Source organism: Falco biarmicus, chromosome 1 (genome assembly GCF_023638135.1).
Source record: "Falco biarmicus isolate bFalBia1 chromosome 1, bFalBia1.pri, whole genome shotgun sequence".
In the NCBI taxonomy this organism is placed as follows: Eukaryota; Metazoa; Chordata; class Aves; order Falconiformes; family Falconidae; genus Falco; species Falco biarmicus.
Genome location: NC_079288.1, coordinates 126,159,516 through 126,187,065, shown reverse-complemented (window position 1 = coordinate 126,187,065; position 27,550 = coordinate 126,159,516). Strand labels below are relative to the sequence as shown.

At 40.3% G+C, this 27,550-nt stretch overlaps 2 protein-coding genes across 5 annotated transcripts in view; one reads left to right on the top strand and one right to left on the bottom strand.

Annotated features, from left to right (window-relative positions):
* ASB5 (ankyrin repeat and SOCS box containing 5) overlaps positions 1–5,550 on the bottom strand; it is a 41,230-nt gene extending 35,680 nt beyond the window's left edge. The window contains exons 1-2 of one of the 3 annotated variants that reach the window (XM_056326433.1): positions 5,403–5,550; positions 2,501–2,585 (exon numbers count right to left, since the gene is read on the bottom strand). The gene's annotated coding sequence lies outside the window, so the exon portion shown is untranslated. The remainder of the gene's footprint in view (positions 1–2,500; positions 2,586–5,402) is intronic. The other 2 variants (XM_056326434.1, XM_056326437.1) reach the window with 2 other exon arrangements.
* Positions 5,551–5,693: 143 nt separating this feature from the next.
* On the top strand, positions 5,694–13,348 carry SPCS3 (signal peptidase complex subunit 3). Of its 2 annotated transcripts, none has more exons than XM_056326440.1 (5): positions 5,694–6,029; positions 8,407–8,482; positions 11,103–11,177; positions 12,488–12,603; positions 12,894–13,348. In XM_056326440.1, exons 1-5 carry the CDS (start codon positions 5,887–5,889, stop codon positions 13,024–13,026), a joined length of 543 nt encoding a protein of 180 aa, XP_056182415.1. In that variant the 5' UTR covers positions 5,694–5,886; the 3' UTR covers positions 13,027–13,348. The 2 variants fall into 2 exon arrangements, with proteins under 2 accessions (XP_056182415.1, XP_056182416.1); XM_056326441.1 differs by lacking the exon at positions 5,694–6,029 and adding an exon at positions 6,315–6,685.
* The last annotated feature ends 14,202 nt before the right edge of the window (positions 13,349–27,550 follow it).

Below are 27,550 nucleotides of genomic sequence, written 5' to 3'. Positions count from 1 at the left end.
CTAACCTGCTGGATTGCACATTGAAAAAAACACTCACACCCCTTACCACCCATTCTCCTATGGAGATAGTAACCTACTAAAAAGTAGTAGCAAACTATGAGGAGAGTGTAATACCAAAATGCACGTGCAAACTGCCTCTTAATAAGGACACTTAGCTGGAATTTTTGATGGTTCAATGCACTGATACAGCTGTATCAGTGAAACTTTGAAGAGTCTCCTCATTTTGCATCTCCTTCCCTTTGTACAGTTCCTTTCTTGGGTCCAGACAAATGTTTTCATTGCCAACCACATGTCTACAGAACTTCACTATTCTTCAGCAACTCACTCACCCTCTTCCTTAGGCACGTGGTACTAGAGCTACTGTGCTTTTGATATTTAAACTAGCTTAGCAGGCAGTGCAACCACCCTATTAATCTAAATTCACATAACCAAACCTGGTACTTTTGCAGTTTTTACAGTTAAACTTTTCTTTAACGAACTGCAAAAATGTCACGTGTTCTTATTAAGTAGCTCTCTCTAAATAAATAATAAAAAAACAAATCAGTAACACTCAAATCCTAAAGGAGCCATGACATGCAGATTTGGTTTTCATCACATATACAGTATGTGAGAAATGAATTTGACAGAAATTTTCTATGTCAACTGACAGTTTTCAGAAGACCGTATTTGCACCTTTAAGTAATACCTCTGCCATTTTGAAACTTACACAGACCTCTTCAGCTGTTTGAATTAATACTATCTGGACTTACGAAACAATTTGGGATTCATAGTAATTACTTATTTCTGTGTAAGACCTTTAAATTATGCCAAAAAGATGAAACAATCGTGAATTATTCTGAAGTTAAAAGTCTGCTCAAAATAATATCTGTTGTGAATGTTTTGTCACCAATTTGAATTCCCTTCAAAATTTTTAATTTTATTCTACATTAGTCTGTCTTGTCATTTAACTGATTATTTTATTTCATGACAAACTGTTTCTAAAACCAGTGAAATCATCTGTTTCCTTTAATTTCACACACCCTCTCTTCAAAGTTTTTCCAGGTTTTCTTCTGGCCTAAGTAAAAGTGGTTTCATTTGTCTCCTTTCTGTGTAAAGTATCTTTTGGTGCCCATGAATGTTATTAATAAAAGGAAATTATAAAGTCAATTTCATGACTTGGTAGAGACGAGAGTTAAAAGATTTATTCTGCCAGCCTAGGTCACTATATGCTGACTCCCATGGCTAGCGTTCCTATCAGAAAGGTTTTTTCCATCCACTAAAAATGGTATCAGTTAAGTGATATCATCATGTCAGAGCTTGCAAAACATTCTTTTCCTCAAGCCGAGGCATGACAGTCTCTGCTTGGTGCTTTTACAAGAGACATAAAAATACTTCATGATGAAGAACTTCGAACTGACTTAGGGAATGAGGTAAAACTGGAGTGAGGTGGATCAGTAGCACACAGGCTTCTTGCCACAGAATGCAAAGCACAATGAAGTGTGAAAGCTTCAGCGGAATCAGCGATGTATGAGACGACCTTACCTAACATGGCTTTGTATGCCATGGAACGGGCAACAACAGATCCGACAGGAGCCAAAAATGAATTGTGTTGGGCTCCAAAACATACTTAGAGTTTGTTTTGGAGCCAAGAATACTTGGTTCCCTCTCCAACGCAGCATTCTTACACCGCTAAATGAGACAGTGTTATAAAATATCAAGTTCATTCTGAAATCAGAAATTTAAAATTCCCTGAGATTTTCTTGCTGGAGGACTAGCAATAAGAATACAGAGGCAAGTGAAAACTGTTTACTTACCTTCTTATTCTCCATACTTTAAAGATACAAAGCAAAAAAAGGAGGTCATGAGGTTAGAAGCAGAAATCCTTCAATGTGGTCCAGAAAGACTGCTTCTCTTAGCCACAGCCTTTCCACACCAGTTGTAAAAAAGGCCCACCCAGAAGAGGTGCGAAGTGAAAGGGAGCTGTTGCAACAGAGACAAAAATTCCTCAAGTTGCTCATGGCCATGTTTATTTTAATCTTTATTTGCATTTCGAGAACTGCCTAAGAGGTTGTGTGTTGCTACAACATTTCAACAATAAAAGACAAATTCAGTAAAGGATTTTGATATTTATGGTAAAATCTAGGAAGTATATAAATGGCTCTAGACCAAAAAAAGTTATCTGTACAGCCCTTGTCTAACTAGCTAGGTACCAAAGATGCCACAGGCACCTGAACTTTCACCTGTAAAATCAGTCAGAAATTTAAGCCCCAAGGTCAAAGGTTCCACCACCTGGGCTGAAGTTAACACCTCTCCTTCACCTGGAATTCACAAACCGTACACCCCAAACTGTCAGCCATCTCGAAGCTGCTGTCTGTGTGTACCATGTTAGAACTAATCTGACTCCAGCAGAAAAATAAAGAACTCACAGCAATCTCTGTTCATGGTCAATGTCAACACTTGCCATTTTATTTACAGATTAAAGGAATCACTCACTAACTTAACCATCAAACTAGAAACATACCAACCAAAGCAAGCAAGCTGCTCTCTCTGAGAGATCATCAAATCATCAGCTGCTGACTGGGATCGATCCTGTTGAAGTGCTGACACTATAAAAAAAGAACACATGATTAATAGATCAAAGAGTGCATAAGAACACAATTCCAAAGTTGGATAATTCTGGGGAGAAACAGAAGAAAGGAGAATTCTACATTTCAGACTTGCTCCTGACCTCATCTCTGCGTTTCGTTCAATTAGTCTGTAATGAAAAATTATGAAATTTCTCGAAGTAAGAATCAGCCTGAGCACTGCCATGCCTTAAGCACTCTGCTGGTCTGAGCCTGTGCTCAGGCACACTGAATACCTTATACCACTGCGTCTTGGAAATGGTCACCGAAAATTTCCTGCCTCCCCAAGATTCTATAAATTTGCTTTCATAATGATAGTATTTGATCCATTCAGGCTAATACAACTTCTTTAGCTGACAGTAACTTATGCCACTATTCTTTAAAAAAAAAAACAGATTTAATATTTTTCACAGAACAATTTGGAATTTACCAACAAACAGCTGCTTTGAATAATCATCTTCCCTTCTTCCTTCACAACTGGCTTCTTTGTTTCAAAATTTTTCTCCTCTTTTGATTTTGCAAGATTTCAGTCATAAAAAAGCTATAGGGTTCTTTGTTCTGAAACAGTAACGGATCAATCCTTGAATAAACTGCACCATCTGTGTTCCCCTGCACACTGTGCTTTTAAGTGACATTTATTGAAGGGTTCTACTAAAATAAACCCAAAACCACATGAGCAACAGCCACTTTTATTCATTTTTCTTAAAAACACATGCTAACATGAATTTGGCTAAACCTTTTGATTTTTGGTCTTCTTCAGGTACTTAACTGCTGCTTGGGAAATTTCACTACTTTACTCCTGTAAGTTCTGCCTTAGTTATTTAAGTTATCCCCAACAGCAAATTTCCTTAATATCTAATGAAAAACTCCAAATCGCAAAAACAAGAACTGAACACAAGACCAAAGGCAAATGAACCTTTTGTTTGGAGAAACAAGAAAAGGATTGCGTTCACATTTATAACTATCTTTTTGATTACAGCAGAGATTTCACAACTTCTGAAACCTTTAGGTTCCTCAGTTTGCAGTAAAAGCTTCCTTGTTGCTTCTAAGTCTTCAAATATTGCGGGGAAAGGACCCACGTTTCAGTAACAGCTATCCAAGGTTTCAGTAACACTACATTACAGACCATAAATCAAACCCCTTTACCTCACAACAATTAATGTTTTCAATGGCAAATCAAAACATAATAACAAGCCAACAAAAACCTTTACACAAGAAACTCTCTGTGTTTCTGGAACTCTTCTGGAGTATCAGGAAGATGGAGAATTACCAAACGGAAAATGGCAAAGCATTTATCATCAAAACATTGCTGAAGAACCTATTATCCTCCATGGGCCTGCGACTGGCTTCATTATGGCAAATGCACAGGCACACAGAAACCAAGAGCATCGTGAAAAAGAGGTTTCCAACTACAAGGAACGTGCCCGTAGGTACTTTCACATCCTACATTTAATAACAGTTCTAAACAGAGATGTGCTACAGTTGCTCAAGCTGGGTGAAAACACAGAGCGTGAGTATGATCTTTTTCCTCTTCCATTCCCTACCTTTATCTGCAAAGATTTTTCTTCCCTGAAGCACAGAACTGACTCTCAGTTACAGGGGAGGAAAAGAAAGAGCACCATCAGCACAGAACACACATATTTCAGAATAACCTGACAGTCTACACCTTCTCCTCCCTATCCCTTCAATCACCATGGGGCTTCCCACCTTTTCAGACCCCTGTGTCTGAGCTCCTGTTCCTACTCCCCATATTTACACCATTGGAATCTTAGGACTGGAAAGAGGGAGTTATATTTAACTGAGCCACTGCTGACACCTGTTGTCCGCCCTGAGAAATCTGTGTTGATCCGGCCTGCTGTACTTGATACAGTGAAATATGGGGGAAAAAAACATTGTACAGGCTCTGTCTTCCCCCAGTTCTCAGATTCATAATGTTGCAGGTCCGGGGAGCAGGGGCCTGGGAAGAGGACTTAGAAACCACTTCGCCACATCAAATTGGTGCTAGCACACCTTATTTTAAGTGGAGAAGGAGGGTGAGAGACTGCCTTAGCCTGCAAATGGTGTGGAATCACTGAGCCATCTGGTAAAGAAAAAGGATTCCAACGCCATGCCCAGCTACTAAATGATTAGACTTACCTAATGACAGTTTACATACTGGCAAGATGATTTACATAGTGAGCATGTATGTAACAAAGTGGATACTAACAGGAACATCCCATAGGAAACAAAGTAGTGAGTAGCAAAGCACAATGAAAGCAAGATACAGATATCAAGTGAAAAAAACCAGCCATCACCTCAAATATTATTCACGTTTTATTATATAAATGCAAAAATCCACCAGAGCTACAAATACCAACTTCCCTCTAAACCCGAATGCCTTAGAAACACCGTGGCAACAAATAATTCACAAAAATACGCTCCACCACGTAACAACCCTCTCGCCCCCCCCAGCTGTTAATGGACCGGGACAGGCACACATACTGGGAGCGCTAACGGTGAAAGCGCCCAGCAGCAGCCCCGAGAAGCCCTGCCCCGGGGGTCGCTCCCAGGGGACACCGATGCGCCGCCACCGGGCGCTGCTCCGAGGGGCCCCGGCTGTGAGGGAGCCCCGGGGACCCCTCCACGGCCACGCAGAGGGCGGACAGGCCGCGGCGGCACCGGCTCCTCACGAAAGGAAACCAAAGCGCCCGCAGCCGAACGGGGCGCAGCCGAGCGGGCCGCCCGGCCTTCGGGGGCTTTTTCGCCGGTAAAGCAGCCCGCGGCAGAAGCACCGTACAGGCTCCCTTGGGAGTCAGTCACCTTTGGTACGCGACAGCCAAAGGGCACAAGGACCTTCTTCCTCCGGACTCCCCCGTGTGAGCGGTGCTCGGCAGGGTGCGGCGCGCAAAAGGCGCAGCGACGCCAAGCGCAGCCCACCCGGGAGGCCCCGAGCCGCGGCCCCCCCTCCCCGGCGGCCAGGGGCGGGGCCGGCGGGTGCCGGGGGTGGGCGGGGCCGGCGGGGCCGGCGGGTGCCGGGGGTGGGCGGGGCCCGGCCCAGCCGCGGGCGCAGGCGCGGTGCGGGAGGCGCGTGGCCCCGCCCTGGTTGGGCGGGCTCTGGGCGAGGCCGCGCCCCTCCCCACCGGCCGCGCGCGCGCCCCTTCCTCAGCGGCCCTCGCGCCGGCGCCGCCGCCCGCTCCGTGCCGCCTCCCAGCGCCGCCGGGCCCGCCGGAGCCGCCCCCCTCCCGCCGAGCAACGGCTGCAGCCTGGGAGCCTGCGCGGCGCGGCGGCTGGGCCGAGCGGGGAGATGAACACGGTGCTGTCCCGGGCCAACTCGCTCTTCGCCTTCTCTTTGAGCGTGATGGCGGCGCTCACCTTCGGCTGCTTCATCACCACCGCCTTCAAGGGGCGCAGCGTGCCCGTCAGCATCGCCGTTTCCCGCGTCACGCTGTGAGTGCGGGCGGGCGAGGGGAGGGAGCGGCGGGGGAGGGCCGGGCCGGGCGGCGGCTGCGGGCCGGGGAGGGGAAGGGTTTGCCTGGCAGCTGCCGCCGCGGAGCCGCTGCGTGGCGAGCAGCGCCCGCGGTGCGTGAGGGGACGGTACGGGCCGGCGGGGGGCGCCGCGGACGCGAGGGCAGGCCCGCCGTTGCGGGGCGGCTGCACGGGCCGGGCCCGCGGGGCTCGCTGCTTCCTGCCCGCCCGGCCCAATGAGGGAGCCCCACGACGGCGCTCCGCCGCCGGGCGGGAGGGGCGGTGCCGCCCGCGCTGGGCGCTGCGCTGCCGCTCGGCTCGGTGCGCCGCCGGTGGGCGCGGGCCGCCTCGCTGGCCAGCACCGGGGTGGTGGCCGGCGGGGGAGCCGAGCGAACGGCTTTGGCGGGTTTGGGGCGTGCAGGGACCTCAGCGAACGCACGACTTGGCTCCCTAGTACCTTCTTTTTGTAATCGGTAGTTCCCTTAGATTTTTTTTTTTCCCCACTGGTAATGTATTTTCATGCCTTTTCTTGCGAGCTCTGTGACAGCAGACTGCCCGGGATGGCTTACCTTCCCGTGGAACGCCCCGGGTGTCGAACACGTAACGCCGCTTCAGAAGCGTGCTGCCCACGAGACACAGTGTGCTGATGCAGGCTTGCGCTAGGGCAAACTTTTTTCAATTTTGGTTTTTGTTGGTTTTTTTTTTTTGGTTGGTTGGTTTGTTGTTTTTTTTCTCGCCATGAAGGAAATTTTATCACAGAAAACTTTCATCCAGTTAAGTATGTATGATGCGAAGGGCTGTAGTTCCACGAGCAATTGAAGTGGTGGTCCTCGCACCTGCCCCTATACACATGGGGCTTTACTGGAGCTGCACAGGGGAATCGGGCACATAGGATGCTTTACTGAGCTGCTTTAACTCAACTAATGACTTTAGTTTGGGCCGAGTCGGTGAGCTGACATCTCAGGATGCTCTGAAGCTCCATGAGCTGCAAGAGGCTCAAATAGATGGCTAACAGCAGGGTTTGAAAGGGAAGGTGAATCTAAATAAATAGTGGCCAGCGCTGTTTGGTTTAATACCTCAGGAAAGGAAACCCCATGGTTACGCTAGACTTGAGGATTGCAAACAGCGTAAAACTGGCATAAAAGCATATTTTTGAGTGGATGAAATTTATACTGCCTCCCTTCCATGAAGCAGAGATCTGGTATTAACGAGAGGCGTTATACCTTAATTGCTTTTCTTGGACGTCGTAAGAAGTTCTGCAGACCCCAATCTGTTATTCCACCAGATTGACAGTGGTTCAGAAACGAAGTCAGGTGCTTGCTATGGGTTACTAAAAGATGTTGCTTTTTGCAGAGGAATGAAAATTCATAACAAGGCTTAAATTGGGAAGTTTTGGTGGTGTTTTTCTTAGTTACTGTCTCCAACAGTATTTGATCTGCTCGTAAACTTTTTTGTCTTTGAGATTACTAAGATTAGTTTTAACGGCGTGATGTTTTAATGGACTATTTTTTGAAACTGGAGTAAATGTAATTAAGAAATTCATTTGTAACACAAGATCATACATGAGATGTAGCAAGAAATTTTTGTAGCATAAGGATTTAAGGTTCATAGCTGATTGCCACCTGCTTATGGTATTCCTCTTTGTAGAGGGTAGGTTTGGTAAATTGATAAGCTTTGTGAATATGCGTGAAAATAGCTGCTGTCTCTGTAATTTTCCAGTTTCTTTTTCTAATACGGTTTAGTGTGCCATGTCACATAATCTTCCAAATACGGATTTGTAATAGTCTTAAAAAAATTACGTGACATCCCATAATGTAGAAGAAATTAAGCGTTTTCTTTATACCACTACCTAAATGCATTCCAGGACGAAATCTTGTAAGCTGAGCGAACTATGGACATAAACTCTGTTTTATCAGAATGATTGGAGTGTCTTGTATAAGACTGACCACTAGAGGCTTTTTATTTTTTTATGGAAAGTTGAGAAATGATATTGCAAGTGGTTGCCAGCAGACAGCTATGCTCTGGTGTTCCAGTCAGCTTTATATATTTGGGGATGGCTAACACGTGTTTTACTAAAATGAAATGCAGTGCAGTTTAGGAAGAGGCAAATTTCTGTTACCAGGAGAAAGTCTGTAGGCTATTTGTGTAACTTAGACTACTGTGGTGGCAAGGCCTGTTGTTCAAAACTGGGGCTCCATAATTTCTGGAAGGCAGGTTTTGTTTTGTAATGTTGATTATATTTTAGCCAGAAGTATTTAAAAGAAAGTACAGAAAATGGATGAGGTAAATACATAATAATTTATGTAATGCATGAAAGAGAAATGATGAGAGGCTAATCTTGTGTTTTGTTTTGTCTTAGAAAAAATGTAGAAGATTTCACTGGACCTAGAGAAAGAAGTGATTTGGGATTCGTCACATTTGACATTACTGCAGATATCCTTAATTGTGCACATGATGAAATAAGAACATCTTGACATCTACTTTTGTTATAATCTTCAGATATTCAGAACTTGAGGAAAACTAGCAATTTGTCTCAAAATACAAATTTAAAGCAGTGAAAAGTAGTATTTTACTTAGCTAGGGCAGTAAAATGGAACTTGGAATAACCTTCTGCCTCTAGTAGATGACAGAGGACAAGTTGTTTTCTCTCTTTAAGGCCTGTTTTTAACATCAAACTGTAGTGAAGTGCACTGTATCTAGTAATAGGAAGTGTGGTTTAACATCTGGACAGTATTGTGGTTAACTGAAGTTTGTATTGATGGTTTGAGATGTTAATTAATTGTAGGATTTATATGACATACTATTTTGACTGTCATACTGAATCTAGAGACACTCCCAATACACCTTTCAAACTAGAATAGTTGTGAGGCTTTCAAAGTTCTGGCCATATAGTTGCATACCAGTACCTGTCTCCATTTAAAAATAAAAAGACATTGTAATCCTTTACTTGCTTAGATTTTTAAACTATGTAATCTTTAACATAGGATGACATTCATTGGAAGCATATGAGGTGCTACAAAATGTATTGCGTTATTTTGGGGCCTCTTTACTGCAACTTTCCTTTCCTGTTGTTAGTCTGATATTTATGGGTCAAAGAGGGTTGTGTGTGGGTGGGTTCGTTACATTTTGTTTGGGGTAGGTTTTTGACAGGGAATCATTCATAGGGGTCTTGACATCAAAATATAGATCTGTTTTTCTGCAGAAGTCAGTACCAAATACAAGGCGGCATGCTTTACCTCAGCTGATTACACTAAGTCTTGCTATGCAACTGGGCTGATACACCTGGAATTTTTCCCTGTCTGCTGTTTTTTGTCACTGTGTTAGGCAAGAGACCGATTACCTCTGTGTTTGTTTCCCTGTTTTGGAGAATGCTGCATTGTGTAAGCAACCTAAGCAAAATACTACTCTTGAATGCATGTGAACACTGGGTAAACAGGTTAATCGGATTTTGCAGGCGTGTGTTGCGCAGGAATAAGGGAGATTTATTTTTATTAGCTGGAAGCAGAAGAGGTGAACTCCCAAGTCTTGAGTTTTACCTCTGAAATGCCTATATGTATGATGACCAGAAACTAAAATTCTAAAGCAGGTTAATTGAATTGTATGTAGTGTATACAGGGGGAGGCAGAGCAGGACAGTACAGGACCTCTCAAAGAAATGTTCTTATACAAGGATTAGTCTGCAGTATGCGGACATAAAGATTCAGTGTATTAGTAACTTCTAATAGGAGTGGTAGTTTTACGTTTATTTTTATAAAAACTTTTACTTAATTGTTCATGCCCAGCATAAACAAACCTTGCAGTATGAAATTTTCTGGGAGGCTTTTTTTGGACAAAATTTGTAAAGAGGTACTGGTACATGGGCTCTCTTAACTAACAGACACAAGTTGTTAGGCCTAGAAGGAAGTAAATAAAATGACAGAAAAAGAAACTGGGGAAAGGAAAAAGGGGGAGGAGGCAGTTTTCAAAACCACTTTTTAGCTTACTTAATTTGTGAGTAACTTTAGCAAGTGTTAAGAAATCCTACAAAAGAGATCTCAGAATCTTTTTTGTTGTTTTGAGTTAGATGGTTAAAAGTGTTCAAGTAAAATAGCTCCAGCTGTTCTTGCAGCAGCAACAGTTAATTATTTAATTCTTTCCTTACTTGCCCTTTGAATTAGCAGCTTAAAACCATGGTTCAGTCTCAGGATGAGTGGGACAAAATAGAACAGATTTTTGAGGCTGGCGGGGGAATATGTTTAGTTTATTCTTTGAGATAGTGGAAAATAGAATAAAGAGAAGGACTGGGACATAAAAGGTTACAGTTCATCTTTATTGTGAGTTAAAAAGCTTTTTGCTTAACAGTCACACATGGTGCATTTTATTGCTAAATAGACAAGTATTGAGAATATCAGCTTTATTATACTGACAGTCTCAAATGGCAGTCATCAGTTCTTTACTGTTGATCAAAATCTGAGCGGAGTTCTGTTCCAGTATAAGAAGGTGACTTTCTTTGTAGTAATCAGGTAAATATCCTAATTCCTGGTGTCCCTTCCAATATGAACTCTACTAACTTCCCTAGTGTGGGTGTTACAGGCTCTTTGAACTCTCTACTCTCTGACAATTTTGTATTTATATATTGTTTAATGCTGTTTTATCTTGATCCACAGTTGAATACCAGGGTTCTTTGACAGTATAAATAATTGCTTTGAAGGTATTTACTGAAGAATTCTGTCTTGCCTTTTGTGTTTAAGGTTTTATAATAGATTGTCTAGTAGTGGATTATAGTTACTAGCTTGCAGTGTCAAATATAGAACTCTTAAATCATGGAGGGAATGGCTGTTAAATTTCATAAATAGCAAAAAAGAAACAAAACAGAAAACCCCCAAACCAAACGAAAACCCTGTTCTAATATGATTAAAATATACATTAGAACTCCTGGAGTGCTCTGATGTATAAATAAGATGAGGTATGTTCAAAGGTAAGAACTCATTGTAATTTTCATGGTCTATTTAGGTCTAGTAAAAATAAAACAAGGTTATGTAATTACAGTATGGTATTTTTCTTAACTTGCATACATTTGGAGAGTGTATTTGACTGGAATGTTAAACAATTGTTTCTATATTTGTCTGCAGAATACTCAACGAAAAACAATGTAAGTATCAAAAAGAAAGTTGAAGCGATTACCCATTTTGTACTGCAGCTATTTTTGACATTCTGAAGTTCTGCTGGGAAAAGTTAAGGTACCAGCATTTCCTGCTAGCTGGGACTGTTTCTGCTGGCCTTCATGATTGTTATTTTCTTGACAGTTTAACTGCAGGGTGGGAGGTTCACCCTCATGAAACCTAACTTGATACGTGCCCAGCAGAGTGGGAGAAAAGTAACACATGCCTTGTTGTTCACTTGCAACAGTGCACTGTAATTTAGGTTTTTTACTTGTTTTGTCCTGTCACTTTGGGGAGCTGAAGGCTTTCTTCATTGATTTGATAGTAGCTGTGTGGAACAGCCTATGGAAAAATTATTTTAATGAAACACCAAGCTGCCATGGTACCATTGAATTCTAATTTAAGCTATTGTGGTCACACTGCAAGGATATAGTGAAGACTTCGTTTTGAGCAGCAAGTTAAAAAAAAAATCTCCCTACTTTTCTCTCTCTCTCTCTCCCTCTTTTTTTTTTTTTTTTTTTTTTTTGCGCCTTTAAAGTACCTTAATTATTTTATACATGCCGATGGATATGTGGGTATTGTGTTTGTGCTAAAATAGTTTTTAGGGTTCTTTATTAGCATCTGGGACTTCATTGTCTTGTTTCATCTTTTACGTATTTCTTTCCGTAAATCACTAGTTCTCACAAATACTGAGAAATATTTTTTTCTAGTATTGTTCTATAAGGTACTAAACAAAACCCTTTAGCAGCTACCTACTTAACAGTGTAAAGTTTCAAATATTTCAGAATTTGGGATCAGTCTGTTTAGTTGTTCATACAAATCTTGGGATTACGCTTGCAATTCAAGTAGAGATATTTTTTTTCCATGAAAGCTGGAAAAATGTTTGATATCTAGACAGGGTCATGATAGCTCAATTCAAGCCCTTTATTTGAAACCAAGTCTAAATACTGCTTTAAAAGTAACTTCCTTTGCAATTCAAAAGGAAACCCCATCATACTTGTAAGTCTTAGAAAGCTGATGACTCGTTTAAACGGCTTTCACATGTTTTATTGAACTCGGTTTTTTTTGTGGGGGTTTTTTTTTTTTGTTTGTTTGTTTCCATTTATTCTGTGCCAGGCTTCGGTGTGTACTAGTATTGGTAGTAAACCATTTCCCCTCTGTAAACCATTATTTTGTGAAAATGGTTATGGATTGCAAGCACATACTTCAGGGTTTTCAGATGAGTAATGCTATGAAATGCCAGTGACTGAATATGATCTTGTAAGGTATCTTGCTGACTTAATTACAATTGTATTTTTAGGCTCTAAACCAGGTGGTCCTCTGGGATAAGGTCATGTTGAGAGGAGACAACCCAAGGCTGTTCTTAAAAGACATGCAGGCAAAGTACTTATTCTTTGATGATGGAAATGGTCTTAAGTAAGTAAATCCTTTTTTATTATATTATTTGTGCTGTCTTTGATTTACTTGCATACTTTGCATTTTATATGTGTTTTTATTGCTGTGGTGAGGTACCTATATATCATACTCTGTCAGTCTATTGCATCTTTGTAGTTTGATTGTTAGCAGATGACCTTGTGATATGAGATGCCCTGTTTCTTGTGTATTTAATTTATTAATTTCTGTATCTAATTTATTTCATATTATTAATTACTAACTAAATTGGTGGATTTGAGTATTTGTGCTGATAGTCTTTGTTGCTTTTGCAGGGGAAACAGGAATGTCACTTTGACTCTCTCCTGGAATGTTGTACCAAATGCTGGCCTTCTACCTCTTGTAACAGGATCTGGACATGTGTCTGTACCTTTCCCAGATACCTATGAAACAACAAAAAGTTATTAAATTATAATACTGAATCCTGAGCAAGATATTTTTATACTGTATATTGTGAATAAATTTTATTGCGGTTTCTTCTCACATCCCATGCAGCCCTTCAGTGAAAGGTACTTAATTTCCTTAGGTCTAACAGCAGAGGAAAAGGAAATGAAAGTTCAGGTGTGTGGGTTTTTTTTATAAATAAAAATAAATAAACATCGAAGCAGAAACTTAAGGGAAAAGTAAATTGCAAAGTAATGGTTTTGGGGGGGAGAATACAGGAAATTTTTTTTTCTCCTGGCCATCTGGGTATAGTTTCCTTTTCTTTTAAATAAACGTTTTTAAACCAGGAAGTAGTCTTACTGTGGTTTTTTTTTTGGGGGTCCTGTGATACTTACCTAGTCTGTGTGGAACCGGGATGTGCCTTCTGGTCTTGGTTTGTGTGAGTGCCTGAAAGAAATGGCTACCGTATTTTACAGCATTTTGTTAAAAGCATGTTTAGGGTGTCACAGTAAGGTAAGCTTGGTCCTTTCTAGGACTGCCAGCAGCTACTTTGAAACTGATAGTTCATTATCTGTCAGTCGGCCTGTAGATCTTGAGTGCCGCTGATGTAGCCCACGTGCAATTCTGCATTACAAAACATTTTAATCACTCCTAATAATCCAGCTAACTGTAAGAATAAAAAGAAATCTTGTCAGTGTGTTGAGCATAAGGCATTAAGAAAAATAAAAGCTTTAGGTAAAGAAAGACTGTCTACAAAGCAGCCACTTGATTTTTATTGGGATCTGCTTAGCAGGAGGAATGAACTTGTTGCAGGGGGGGCTGGGACAACTACTATTAGAGGGGCCCTTCCACAGCGAGGAATGGGACACATTCTCAATAACAATCCGCGTAGAGGATTTCCCATGGGAACACAGAGAAATTCAGACAGATTTACCAGCTTGATAATGGACACGGTCTACCTGCAAGCCTTCCTGATTTGCATCAAGGAAAGGGAGAAGTGTGTACCAATTTCAGTCAGCACCTCCGCTGAAGAAGCAGCCTCTGTGGCTGCGCATCCTGCTTTTTGTGTCCCTCACTCAGCTGCAGCTTCAAATGCTTGTCGTAGCTGAGAGGACGGAAGGAGGAGGCAGGGTGTCAGGGTTGCCTCTTGGCCATAGCAGTGGTTTATGCCAGTTAGCTGGTGTTTCTTGGTCATCAAATATTCGGGAGGAGTGCGCTTGCCACTGTCACCTTCCTGACTTAGTTCTTAATGTACCTGTATATATTCAAATGAAGTATGGTGGGCAGAAGTTAATTTATTGTGAGACATGGGCTGTTCTGAATGTGTTGGGGACTTTCATTTTCAGACTATGTTTGCTTTTTGAGTTTTTAAATACTGCAAATCAGCAAAAATAATAGGAAAAATTACGAGAGCTGCAGTGTGGCAAATCTTTCAAAAGAGATGCAAAAGACTGGAGCAGTGTCTTCCCCCTTTGTTGTGAGTTCACCTAAAAGCTGATGGATTTTGAGGAAGCTAACTTGCTAACAAAAAAAAATAAAATCTTTAATTATTTTCAGTATGTTCCCCATGTTGGTGTATTAATTGCAGAGGTGTTGAAAAAGTTTCCAAAAAATGCTTTGTCTTTTTATAAACAATTTTTCTTTAAGTGTGAAAACTAAACGAGCATTTTTCACAAGAATATTTTAGGACAATTTTTCATTTGTATCCAGCACATTTACATGAATTTCAGTTCTCTGAACTTGTGCTGTTTTCCACAGATTAGCATAATCAGCACACAAATATATTTTTTTCCTGTGCTTTGATATCCAATGTGTATGTATATATATTGCTCTAAAAACTTCACTGTTATAGAGAACTTAATACTGTCACACAGAAGGAAAACAAACAAAATATTTTTTTTTAAAATAATAGGGCAAAGTTTTGTTTTGTTAATTGCCAAGTAAGCCGTTGGTTTATTCATAAATCATATTCCTGAAATGTTTACTTAAACTTACTTCTTGTGGCTTGGCATTCAACCACTTCCCTGCATTCCTTTGGCAGTCCCCTCCCAATGAATATAAAGACTGCCGATGAAAGAGGTGCTTTAACTACAAAGAGGAGGATCTGCTGTCAAAAACCATCAGAGAGAAATCTACCTTCTTTCCTCCAAAATGGTATATTCCTCGCAGCAAACGGTAGAATATTAAGACACTAAAATTGTAGCTCCAAACGTGATGCTTGAATCTTCTCCAGCCTCTCCCAGTGAAATTACCCTTAAATGAGCATTTTAAAGAGATGAAGAAGAAACCGTCGGTCAGTTTATGTTCAGGTTCTTGGGGAGAAGAACCTATCCTGAGGGAAAGGCCGGGGTAGATGAGCACTGCAATGATACTGTAATAGGTTCCTCTTCACTTCTCAGCCACCGAGCAGGACGGTTCTCTTGGTTCAGGGAGCAAGGAAGCAAGTTCCTCAGTAGGGCTCTTTAAAGCCTTTCAAAAAGTAAAGTGACTACTGCATCTTGTGACAATTCTCAAACCATTTATAAAATGAACGCACATTTTTTTTTTTTTAAAGGGAAACATTCCTGTTGTGTCTTGTAATACTTCTTTTAAAAAAGAAGTACCGTTATTGCTGGCAGCTGATTGTTCTCTTAATGTGTTACTAGCTAAATAATGGTGTTTTCTGATGTGTACAAAAGATGTATTCCCTAGCAACTGATTTACTTAATGGGAAAGGGTTTGAAACCTTTTTTGTAGGAAATTTGAATGAAAAACACTTCTGATGCATTTCAGATAGTGATTTATTGAGGTCCTGGAGACAGGAGTTGTTGTCTTAAGAACTAAAAACTCTTGAAGTAGCCTTGGGTTTCCGTTTAGTGTTCAGAGCCTGCAGTGCAACATGGAAAGCCCTACACAGGAAAAGAACGTAACTTAAACATCTGTATTTACAGCTCTGCTCCCCTGCACATCAGGTCTTCTTTATGGATTGGCACTGTAGATACTGGAAACAGAAATTGAGAAAAGAAATTACCTCTAGCTATTGGTTGTTCATTCTTTCAAATTCTGAACAGCAAAATTAAAGCTAGCTATTATACCGCTTAACAGCCAGGTTCATGTAGAGTGCCTGCATTGTTTTTGGATTACAAATGTTGCAAATATTATTCTTCTGGAAATTATTTCTAGAGAGGTTTTGCAGGAACAGTTCTGTAAAATGAAAGTTACTTAGATAAAAATGCAGGTATTGGAGGAGCAATCTTACTCCAAATCTGTGTCAGAAAATACACCAAAAATAACTATTTGTAAGTCTTTGGTATTTAAAGAATGTTCTGGTTTACTTGGCTCCTTTATTTTGGATTAAAATTGGTATTTTCTCCATGAAAAACAGTTTAAAACTGGTTTTAAAATATTGTAAATTGTTTATGCAGACAAACAAGCGAACAGGCATATACTCTAGCATGACGAGTCCTATTCTAAGCACACAGGTAAACGCTCATATGACAGTAGTCACGTCAGGCATACTTTTATTATACAAAAGAAATCCAAAACATTGGTTGAACAAGCCAGACCACTGCTGGTTCTTTCTCTGGCACTGTCCACCAGTTCCCTGGGGCCATTTCTGTGACTCTGCACGTTCTTGAAGAGATGAGGCACAGGTAAAGACAAAATAGGCATTCTGTTGTTGAAGTTGCTTTTTCACTTAAAAAGTTTCAGAACACATTTCCTCTCCCCCCCTCCCCACTTCCTCCAAGCTGCAACAAAGTTGCGTTTATGATTTATTTTTCCAAACTGAGATGGTCTAATAACGAAATTCTAAAACCTCTGTGCATAAGCTATTGAGAAAACAAAACAAAAAAAGAAAAAGGGCCCTCTGCATCAATACAGTTACATTATCCAAACTTACAAACTATTGATTCAAAATAAAAACAACAGACCCAAATATATCATTAAGAGAATATTTCAAAACTCGGGCAGGGTCACAAGTGCTAGCAGACCTCCTGACCCCTCTCCCTCCCCCGGCTGGGTGCTGCTGACCCAACCAAGGTCACCTCCAGACCAGAGTCTGGGGCAACAGCTGATGCTCCTTTACAGTCCTAAGACTGGCAGAAATGGATTCGAGGGAATATAGCTGTTTCCAGCGCTACAGGACTATGATAATTTTCTAGGATAGTGTTTTCTAATGTGAAGACATATTTATATTACGCCCCTAACTTTGTTAGCAGTAGTTGTCATGCATTTGGCAGTTAGAATCCAATGATTTCCAAGTGCTTTACAAGAAAAATCTGTATTTATTTCCAGAAAGGTGCTGGTATTCTTAAGCTATCCTGCAAGTGCTTTTGCGGGTGACCATCTCCACGCCACTGCCAGGGCGGCGTGTGACCGACCTGCCGCAGGCTCCTGCTGCCCGGCTTCACGGGTGGCTGCCAGGAAAAAGGGGGAAAAAGGAAAAATCCAGGCTTTGGATGCTGCTGTGGGGTTTTGCTTCTGCGTCACAACAGGTACAGTGCTATTAATTCAGGCTGCCTCCTTGCTTTATCGGCGCCTCTTTATTATTTTTCTTTTTTTTTTTCCCCCAAGTGACTGCTGTGGTCCTGGGTGCTTGTGCTGAGGTGAGGGGGTTGGATTTGCTACACAGGAGTGGTTTCAGAGGGTGGTAATAGGAGCTATTATGAGAAAAAGAAGGGGGTTGGATGTGGGAATGGGAGATCAGTTGAGAAATGAGTGCTTGGTTTAAGTGTAAGAAATACTTGCCTTTAATGACTTGTATCAGGTGTAGTTATGAGTGGCTGACAAGGCAGGCAGACAAAAGAGCTTTTTTGTGTGTAAGGTAGTTAAAGATTAAGATGGAACTACTTTAACTGTGATTGGGGAATAATAGCGATGAGATTGGGGCTGTTGAAGTCTTTTCTTTTTTTCTTTTTTTTTTTTCAATTTTAATTCTATAAGGTAATTTTCCTCCTGTTATATTTCTTCTTCTCTCTCCCTGTTCCGAGCAAAGGAGAGGGTCAGAGTTTCTTTTTCTTCCCTGCCCTTCCAGCCCTCATTTCTCATTAAATACTACTTGTTCATTTATTAATTTTTTTTTTTTTTTTGGTTTAGGAATCGGCACGGTAAGAAACAGAAAGAGCAGCTGCAATCTAGCTGTGTATGTGGCAAGGCAACACTAGCATTTTTCTTTTTAAGGACTGGGATTTTTTCTGTTTACAAATGTCAAGATTAAATAGTGTAGAATTTCAAGCTGTAATAAAATCATAATATTTCATCAGATATGAGCTCTCTGTAAGGACTATCTCATTTCACAAGCTCTGATCCACTTCCACAGAAAGACTGAACTTTGCCTCTGTCACCTCTCTGTATTGTCAGGTCTCACTCCTAAATGGAGTATCTCATTAGGACTCGCCTTTCCAAAGGCATTTAAAAGGGGAATTTGGAGAATTAGTCAAAGGAGCATCCCTAAAAACAGTGAAGACTGTATCAAGAGATCTTGATTGAAATAAGGCTTTTGCCACTGTCTTCAGTGCTATTAATGAGCTATGGGGAAAAGAACTATAAAGGGGAAAATGCTTGAAGATAGGTGTAAAACTATTTGGAAGATTACACAGAGTTAGTAGCTAGGAGTTTTTCAGTAACAGACTGGAAAACTGTGTTGGACTTCATGTTTTGGGGGTATGTGTGTGTGTTTATTTGTTTTTGGGTTTTTTTTCCTTTCTTTTGCTTTTTCCTGGATCTCATGCTATTCACTACTCATTAATAGATGGGTGATGGAACAGGATGTATGCCTAATGAAACTTAGAGATTACAGTTGGTGTAGAAAGTTGTAATTGTTTGGAGATTCAAGCAAAGGTAGTCAGTAAATAATATTAAATTATTCTCCCTGTTTATCTGGCTCTAGAAAAATAAGAGTTGGGTTACTCTAAAAGTGTTTTTTGCCATTAGAGGCTGTACATTCACTCCACATTTTGAAGTGCAGAATAGGAGATCAGTGGGGTGCTTTTTTACAAAATATGGTTTACACGGGTGTGCATTTAAAAGTACATGAGTTCTAGGTCTTGAAATGCCTATTACTTTATGTGGGAAGAAAAATAAGTGTTACATCTACTGGGGGTGGGAGTTTTCATTAAGTATTTGTGTTTGAATGTGACTCTGGCTATTTTTATAGCTATTGTGAATCTTAACAGTAAGATGATTTAACAATCAGTAGGATTATGTGATATTTATATTCTTCACACTTAATGCAAGTTTCCCGTATTGTGTTTAATTTAGTCTTGTTCCCTGTAGCTATCCCATTGCAAAAATCCATGCAATGTAAGAGTAGGAGCAATTGTATCTGCATAATCTTAAATACAGATCTGAAACTGAATTTCAGCTAATGCTGTAATAGTCCTGGACTGAGTAGAAGTGTTACAAATGCTGCTTTCTAATGATGTTCAAGTGCTTTTTGCTAATAATTATATTTAAAAGGAAATTTCTGCTTTCAAGCTGAAAGTGGTTGGAGAATTCATTACATGCAATTTAGCATACGTCACTGAAAACGGTTCAGTACAGGCAGAAATCCACTTATATAATGTCAATAAATATTTCATCCTTGTAGTTGTGGATTTTCACCCTTGGGTTTGGGACCAAGAAATGCCTTGCCTATAACTGCTAGAAATCCAAAGAGATGGATGGAATATAAGTTCTGGATAGCTCCAAACGAAGTAGTGCTGTGTCTTGGAAAAAGCAGAGAGTAGTCTATGGTTCTTTGATGCTCTGGAATCTGGAGTTGCTATCTTTCTGTCAAAAGGAGAAGGGGAAAAAAAAAGGAAAAAAAAATCCTTGTATCTAGAAAGTTGCTTAAACCCTTGACTCTGTGATACAGTTTGTAATTGTTGTGTATTTGGAGAGCAGCTCTATGACAGCATGTGAAGTTGGTTTTGCAAGACCTTGAAGTGTGTCTCTAAAAAGCTTGCTTGGAAAGACTAAAAGCAGTGGTCTGTGCTGCGTCAAGGATGTCCTGCCGCTTAGTTTTAAAATTCAAAATAACATCTTTGACCCAGATACAGGATATATGTTTGTGGGTTATAATGTTTTTTGCATCCCAACAAGCTGATTCTTAATGCAATTCCTTGCTATACAAAAATATAACCTTATCTTTTTTTACTGTTTAAAAAGTGTAACAAATAAGTAGAAACACTGACAAAGCAGCTCCCTACCACGCTATTCCATAATAACAGTAGTCTACACCGTGTCTGAAGTCTCTAAAGTAAGAGTGTGCAGATTTAAAGTTTTTCTTTTTCTTCAAATGGATGGGATTTTTCCTTGCAAATATTTAAATTGTCCAAAAAGATATTGATACAAAAAGTGAAGGAAACTTTGTGTTATATATATAACTTATATATAATTTATAGTTATATAAGAGACAATATAAGATATTGTCTTTGGCTTGGTGAATAGTCAGGACTATTATTTTCCCCTCTCCCCCAGTTTTATAAGTAACTGATCAGAAATTTGAAAAACAGCTGCTGACTTCCTGAAAATGGATGGTAGGCCACTCCTTTAAAGCAAATAATTCCATGTAGGAATCCATTAATATTCATCAAAGTCAGTGGATGTCTTCAGATAAGGTATATCTGTTGGGTTTTTTTTCCTGGGTATTTGGCATAATAATAATGTCATGAGTACATTAGTCATGTCTCTCTTTTTTTCTTTTTTTTTTTTAATGTTCTCCCTATTCCACCAAAAGGAGGAATTGTTCAAGTACTTTAACATTTTTTAATGTTAAAGAAAACAAATAATGTGGAACTTCCATTTGTATTTTACATAACAAACTGTTACCCTTTCAGGGACACCCAGCAACTATGTATGGTGTGTATATAGGTGTATCTGGAGTTCAGTGTAATCATTCAAGAACTGGTCAATACCAGGAATTTTAGCAATCTGTTTTCAGTCCTGCTTATATGTCTGGGGAACCAGTGTCAAACACTGAGACTCGTCTGCCCGATTCTACTGGGTGCAACACCAATTTAACACTTTTGTTTCTGAGGAGCTATAGAAGGTGTAAATGACTTAATTTCCTGGAGCCAAGAAGTAAAGTTTTTTGCTCACTTTGATTTTAATTTTTTTTTATTTTTTTTTTCTTCCGCCCGCCCCCCCCCCCCCCCCCCTTTTTTTTTTGGGGGGTGGGGTTGGTTTTTTTCCTTTTGTCAAAGTGAATTGCACATAGTTTGCATTCGGAAAACCAATATGCATGTGTCATCAAATTCAAGGTAACTCTTTTATGCTCTATTTTTGGCAGTATAGTAGTGAAAAATAGCTTTTATGTTGCACACCACCAGAACTATGCATAGAGGGATTCAGCAGATGTTCTACCAGATTTTGATTCTGTTTTATTGTTTTTGTTGGTACAGAGGAAAAATGAAAAAATAAAAATGGTCGGAGGCAATAGCTTCCACACACACACATTTCATTGGGTTCACGGTGATGCTTCTGCAAGGCAAGAGGAAATCTTGTCAAATACTTAATTTTCTGTTCGTTGGTTTGGAATGGAGGATCAGTTTCTGTGGCTGAAGGAGCTCTGCTATTTGATATCTGCATAGGCTTTCAGTAAAGGTCAGTTGTTAACTTTGGAAGCTTTGAGGATTTTTCTCCTCTAAACTTTGTCAAACCGAGCATTTTATTTGCTACATCCATATTAAAGAATTCATAAAACATTTTTAAAATTCCCATTTTCCTCTGTATATTCTTTCTTTCTCTCATCCTTTCTGGTTGTGTTCCAGCAGGATTATTTTCTGACCCCTTCTTGCTCAAAAATAATTTCTGAGTTATGTTTTACCAAGACATCATGTTACACAGTTGCTTCATAAAATCACAGGTGCTTAGATTTTGTAAAACTGAGTCCTACTTATTGATACTGTTAAGTCCCCAAATTTTAGAAAAAGAACTGTGCAACTCATGAAAAGGTGAAAAACTGAAAGCCTTCAGTTTATCAGTTTTGGTGCAGTCCCCATTTGCTGCTTTTTCTAGTCGAATATCCTTTGTCGTCTCCCATGTCTTCGCTGGCTGCTAAGAAGCCCTCTTGGATAAAGACCCACCTGTAGCCTTCATCACAGGTGGGACTTCTGTAATAACGAGCATTCCTGCTGTCCTGCTGTTTCAGTTAGCAATTGCATTTTTTGGTAGCATGGTTGAAAGATGACAGAAATAGCTTTCTAAAAAAACATTGACTCTAAACAAAAGGCAATGTGAAGTACTGTAGCACTAGAATTGCTCCTGTTTATTTATTAAAAATAATGTGCACAAAAATCGTGTTGGGGAAAATATGTTTTTCTGACTACTGTATTTGATCAACCCTGCTGGAAAATTTCCTAGGAAATTTTAAGACTCACTATCTTATATCTAACAAGTAATAGCAGTATTGATGCAGCTGATTTTGAAAACTCATTACATCATGATTGAAATAATTTAAATATTTATTTGAATAATTTATATATTTTTAAAGCATCTTCCTTTAGTCTAAAAACTGAACTACTAAAGGCAGTTTCATTCAACAATATACAGTTTGTATAATTACCAGCAGATGTCAGGCATTCACTTTACAAAACAACTGAGTGTCCATTTTCACAGTAGACTATAAGAAGCTTTGATTTTAAATTTAGGTATATAATGCTATTGTGCAGCTTGTTACCCATTAAACTTGAGAGATTTAAAATCAATGAATGAATTTGCGGGGTGTTTTGTGTTAGACAGTGGTGGGCTTAATCTTAATGCAACATCTTTCCGAATGTTTGATATATTTATGAAAGCCATATATAATAGGGTAAAAAAAAATAAATTCAGAATGACATACACGTGTACATAAGTGGCATCTTTGCATCTATCTTCTCTAGACACTCAATGTCTGGTGACATTTAAGAGAGTACTATTTAATTTATCCCTGGGATTTGACCAGTCCTCTGCTGCAAATGAAACAATCCTTCTAGTTAAAGTCCATCACGAAGTCAGGGCTCTGGGATCTTATTCTTGGCTCCTACAGATCTTTCATGGACTGAAGGAGAAGTTTCAGATGACAAAACTCCGGTACAGGCTTTTAAAATATATATAGGAGCAAGGGTTGGTTTTCTCACAAGCACTTTGAAACCTAATTCATTGTGAATCCAAGTTAAATTTCTCAGCTTGGATTTGTAGGGGGGCGGGGGTTGCTGTAGAGAATGACAGGACTGGACAAATTAATCTTCTTTCTAATGCTCCACTGTTGTTGTGAACATAATAAATGCACTGAAAATTGCCTTAAATAACTGCCTGCTAAATATTTCCTGTAGGAAACCAAATACAAATATTTTTCCTAAATATTTGGGCAGTGGAGCACGAATAGCTGTCCTTTGAAGTGGGGTGGTATTTCTATACAGATAACCGCATTGACCCCATTCTTCAAGGTAAATGTCTGTGTCCTGAGCATCTACCCCTGCTAAGTGGGAACAGCTGCTTCCCGAGGAGACAAGATACAAGTCAGTCGCTGCTGCTGCAGGAACACGAGTCTCAAAGCTGCCTTGGTTAAAAACAACAGAAAGAATTGAGCATGAAATGAGAGCTGCTGCCTTGGCAGTTCCCACTGTATTAGAAACAAACCCACTATTTTTATCTTCTCCCTGCCCAGCTTTAGCCACTACAAATAAAAGGGACCAAAATAACTGGCATAAGAAAATATTATATTCTGTATATATGTGAAAGAAAGAGGGAGGACTACATTTATTGGGCTTTTTTTTTGTACCCGTTCCAGAATGTTGTGGGTTTTCCCCTCATGTACAAGCACTAAGAAAGTCTTTTTGATCAAAACCAGAATGGAAATACAAAGGCTAGATCCGCTGTAAATAGGGATCAGTGGTGTTCATGGACAGCTTTGAACGTGCTGCACATTGAGAGCGCCCGGGTAAGCTACGGCAGGGGATGACTTTGCGTAAAGGTAACAGGCTTGGAAGAAAATCTTACAACTTCCTCCACCTCTTACATCCTGGCCCAAGAGCTGATGCCTCTGTAGCACCAGGTAACTGGTGGGGAAGTAAAGAGCTTACTGATAAAACATACTTTATTTATTCAGAGAAAAAATGTAACTACTTCTGTAGTCATGCACAGAGAATCAATTAGCATCTGCTCCACACTGCACTTAGCAGTTTGTGGTGCTCAGGATTACTTTCTTGCCAGGTAGCATGGTTAGGTTTCCATTTCTTTTGTTTGGACCGCATTCATTCATCTCTGAACTGCAAGAAGGCCAGCCAAATGGTCACCTTCAGTGGCTTGGTCCAAAGCCTACAAACAGACTCAGCCAGGGCATCCCACTCTGCCAGCACGTGCACAACAACTTCTGGCAAGAGGCTGTATTTCAGAGGCTGCTTGGAACAAATAATACATTAAGAGACAGGTAATGGTAACCTTCTCAACCAATTAAATCGTGTAAAGGATGACAAGCCCCTTGGAAATGCCCTCTGTGTGGGGGACTGTTAGCTATAAACCTGTCATGACAGCGGCCAGAGGTAGCGCAGCCGGGTGTCCCCTGGGCTGGGCAGGCTGGGGTGCACACCACGAGGCTTGCAAAGCTAAGGGAGGGAGCGTGCCAGCGTTACGGTGGGGTGGGGGTTTGACTGTGACTCCCGAGAGCTTTTATTTTTTTAGGAAGACTGTGCTCCTGTTGCGGGGGATTTGCGGTGTGTCCGCGAGGTGAGCTAGTGGCACGGTGGCTCCCCTGACCTGCTGGGACTGACTTCTGCCCAGGAGAAGGCTGTAACCCAGTGGTGGGTGGATGCCGCTGATCCTCAGCACAAACCCGTTCATTTTTGACTTAATTCCAGCATTTCCACTTAGGCTCCTGGGTCTTAGATATATAGTTTTGAAAGTATCTTGTATTGATTAAGATGATGGCATGTAAGACGTGCATCAGGAGAAGGTTTGAGTTTTAAATGTAAAAGAAGTAAAGCCACGTATGACTGTTCAGTGTACTAACAGCAAGCTCTGCAACCGTGCAAACAGTCCTGTGTGATCTCTTTCCTAAGGAGAAAATACTACCCTCCCCTTCCTATTAATATAAAGGTCTTTTTCATTAGCAGTACCAAAAGGTACCCACCAGGCTTCCGAAGCGCTAATCATGGAAATGCAAACACACAGTGGGAAATATTCTAAAATCAATCAAATAATAAAACTTCCTTTCCTATTAAACTACATTAGTGTTAATAAAAGATTATGTGGACCATTAAACTAATACTGAGCTAGATTTCATTAGGAAAAAAAGTGATTTGAGAACAGTTCATAGGCAGAAAACACCCTTGGGGTATGTCACTAGATGGCAATGTCACATACGGCATCGGGGGCTTTTGGCTTAACTGTACAAGATTTTAACATCGAGAGAAAAGAGCTTTTGGGGATGGCTTTCTCAAGATGGATAAAAGTGCAGCAAAGGAGAAGAGAGAGAATCTTGTTGCAAGGCTGTTCCCTAAGAACCATGCATTTATAGTTGTGAAAGAAAAGTGTTAGTAATGTTTGTGGCCAGTTGTGTTTGAGGGCTCTCAGCAGTTACAGTGGAATAGAAATTGCGCTAGGTACGTCTGGTCAGTTGGTGTCAGAGTGCTGCTTCGTGGAAGGGCAACCTGAAAGATGTTGGCATCTGCTGTTTTTCTTGGTAGCTGAGTAACCCTGTGTCCAGGCTGCAACCTGTTCAAGCTTGCACATGTTCGGTAAAACTAGATCATTCTCCTTATTTTCGGGGGGTGAGGTGGTGGGGGTGTAAGTGTGTGTTTCTGTTCGTTTGGTGGGGGTTCATTTCTCTCTTTTTTAACCTCCAGACCCAATATTAAGAGGGACCCAACAAACGGTGGAACTTGCTGCAGGAAAGCAGCACTTGACAGAGCCTGATGCGATGGTCCTGTAACCATGTCATGCTCAGAAATTCCACTGGTATCGAAGGGAGTTCCACAGGCATAGCACACGAAGGGCCCACAACACAAAGGTTGCATGCAATGAATTATAGAGGGGAAACTAAGCTTTTCAGTCTCCTTCGCTTATCCCAGCGTGCCTGACTATTGCACAACAGATGGGGTCAAGTGACCTCTTAATGTACGTACAGACTAGCACCCATTAATCTTGAAGGGAGGTAAGGTTTCATGGTATGTAAGGATGTGGGTTTTTTTCCCCTTGTGCTGAAATACAGAGATGCTATGGGGAAATGAAGCCTTGGTGATGCATTGACTTTACACAAATGGCATATTATTTTAAGATTAAAATCATATTCCCTTTCCTTTTTACTGTAATGGATCATAAAACAATATTGCACAAGATGGATGCGTTTTATTTGCTGTTAAGAAGTCACTTAAGTTTAAATAAGTTCATATTAAACAAGGAAACAAATTTCTTAATTCCTGCCTACAATTCGAAAAGTCAACCACTAGAACGTTAACTAAATGTTAACTTTTTGTTGACAAGGCATTTGAAAATCTATTACAATAGTTTTCTCAGTCTTTCTTACCAATGGATGTTTCCATTACTGTTGCTCATTCATGAGAACAAGGGAAGTGATGCAGGATGAGCTGGTGAGAAAATTTAAAGGAAACAATAGTAGTGACTCAAACCAAAGTCTGTGCTGTAGAATTTCCCACCTTTCAAAAAAGGTTTGCTAAAGATAACTCTTTAATGTTATAGCCAAATTGCTAAATATAGTAATGTTCTAGCCAAATCAAAATTATATTGAAGAAATACTATAGCATGCAAAGTATTGTTTTCAGAGAGATAACCCCAACTGCCTGTACTTTTGTTTTGAACTTTTTTTGGATTAATGGTGTGTTGTAATTGCTTGCCCAATCATTGCCTTCAGAGACTGCCCTTTCTCTGAAGACTTAAGAGTTGTATTCTGCAGAGACCTGACTGCTTTCTCTGGTGTTTTCTCCACTCTTTGGAGTTCTCTTTTGAAGTGTTTAGTAGAATATGTTTAATACTTCAAGGGCTTAGGTCTTTAAAACATTACATTCAGTGTAACAGTATTGGAACACAGTGACTGAAAGAAGAATACGCGTTGTAACGTGATAAGCCACAGAATGTGATGGATTTTTATGTTTTAAGTTTTATGCGCTTTAAACTTGTGACGTTTTCAAACACAACTCCCTCTCTCTCCAAGTTCTCTAAAGGTCTTTTTCCTGCCTGGTGTGTACAGCCCCACTGGAGTTTTCCAAATGCTCCTCGTTGTGACTACACTTGGGATCAAACTAAGTCATGTACCTGATTTTAGCATGTGAGGAACGTGCTCCTATGAATAGTGGTTCTTCTGTGTTTGGAAATAGAACAGGATCATATCTTGGGGAAATTTAGTTCAGTGTAGTAAGATTTTTATCTGCTGCTGGTATGTGTCTCTGCATATGGCTTCTGTTACATGACTGCTTGGAAGACTTACTTTCTCATGAATGCTTGTAGCTGTCGTATTAAAGGAGTCTTGTTTATCTGGGAGTTGAACTTAGAATCACAGAAGTTGTATTTTTAGTGGTGATTTGATGTGTATATAGCACTGAGAACACTAATAGGCTAAAGTTGTCTATTAATCCACTAAACAGAAAACATA

What these genes read in the sequence shown, in the direction of transcription:
- SPCS3 (XM_056326440.1), top strand. Translation starts at nt 5,887, where the DNA reads ATGAACACGGTGCTGTCCCGGGCCAACTCGCTCTTCGCCTTCTCTTTG. An exon ending in GCCGTTTCCCGCGTCACGCT is followed by an intron (nt 6,030 to 8,406) that starts GTGAGTGCGGGC and finishes GTTTTGTCTTAG; the next exon opens with AAAAAATGTAGAAGATTTCA. An exon ending in AATACTCAACGAAAAACAAT is followed by an intron (nt 11,178 to 12,487) that starts GTAAGTATCAAA and finishes TTGTATTTTTAG; the next exon opens with GCTCTAAACCAGGTGGTCCT.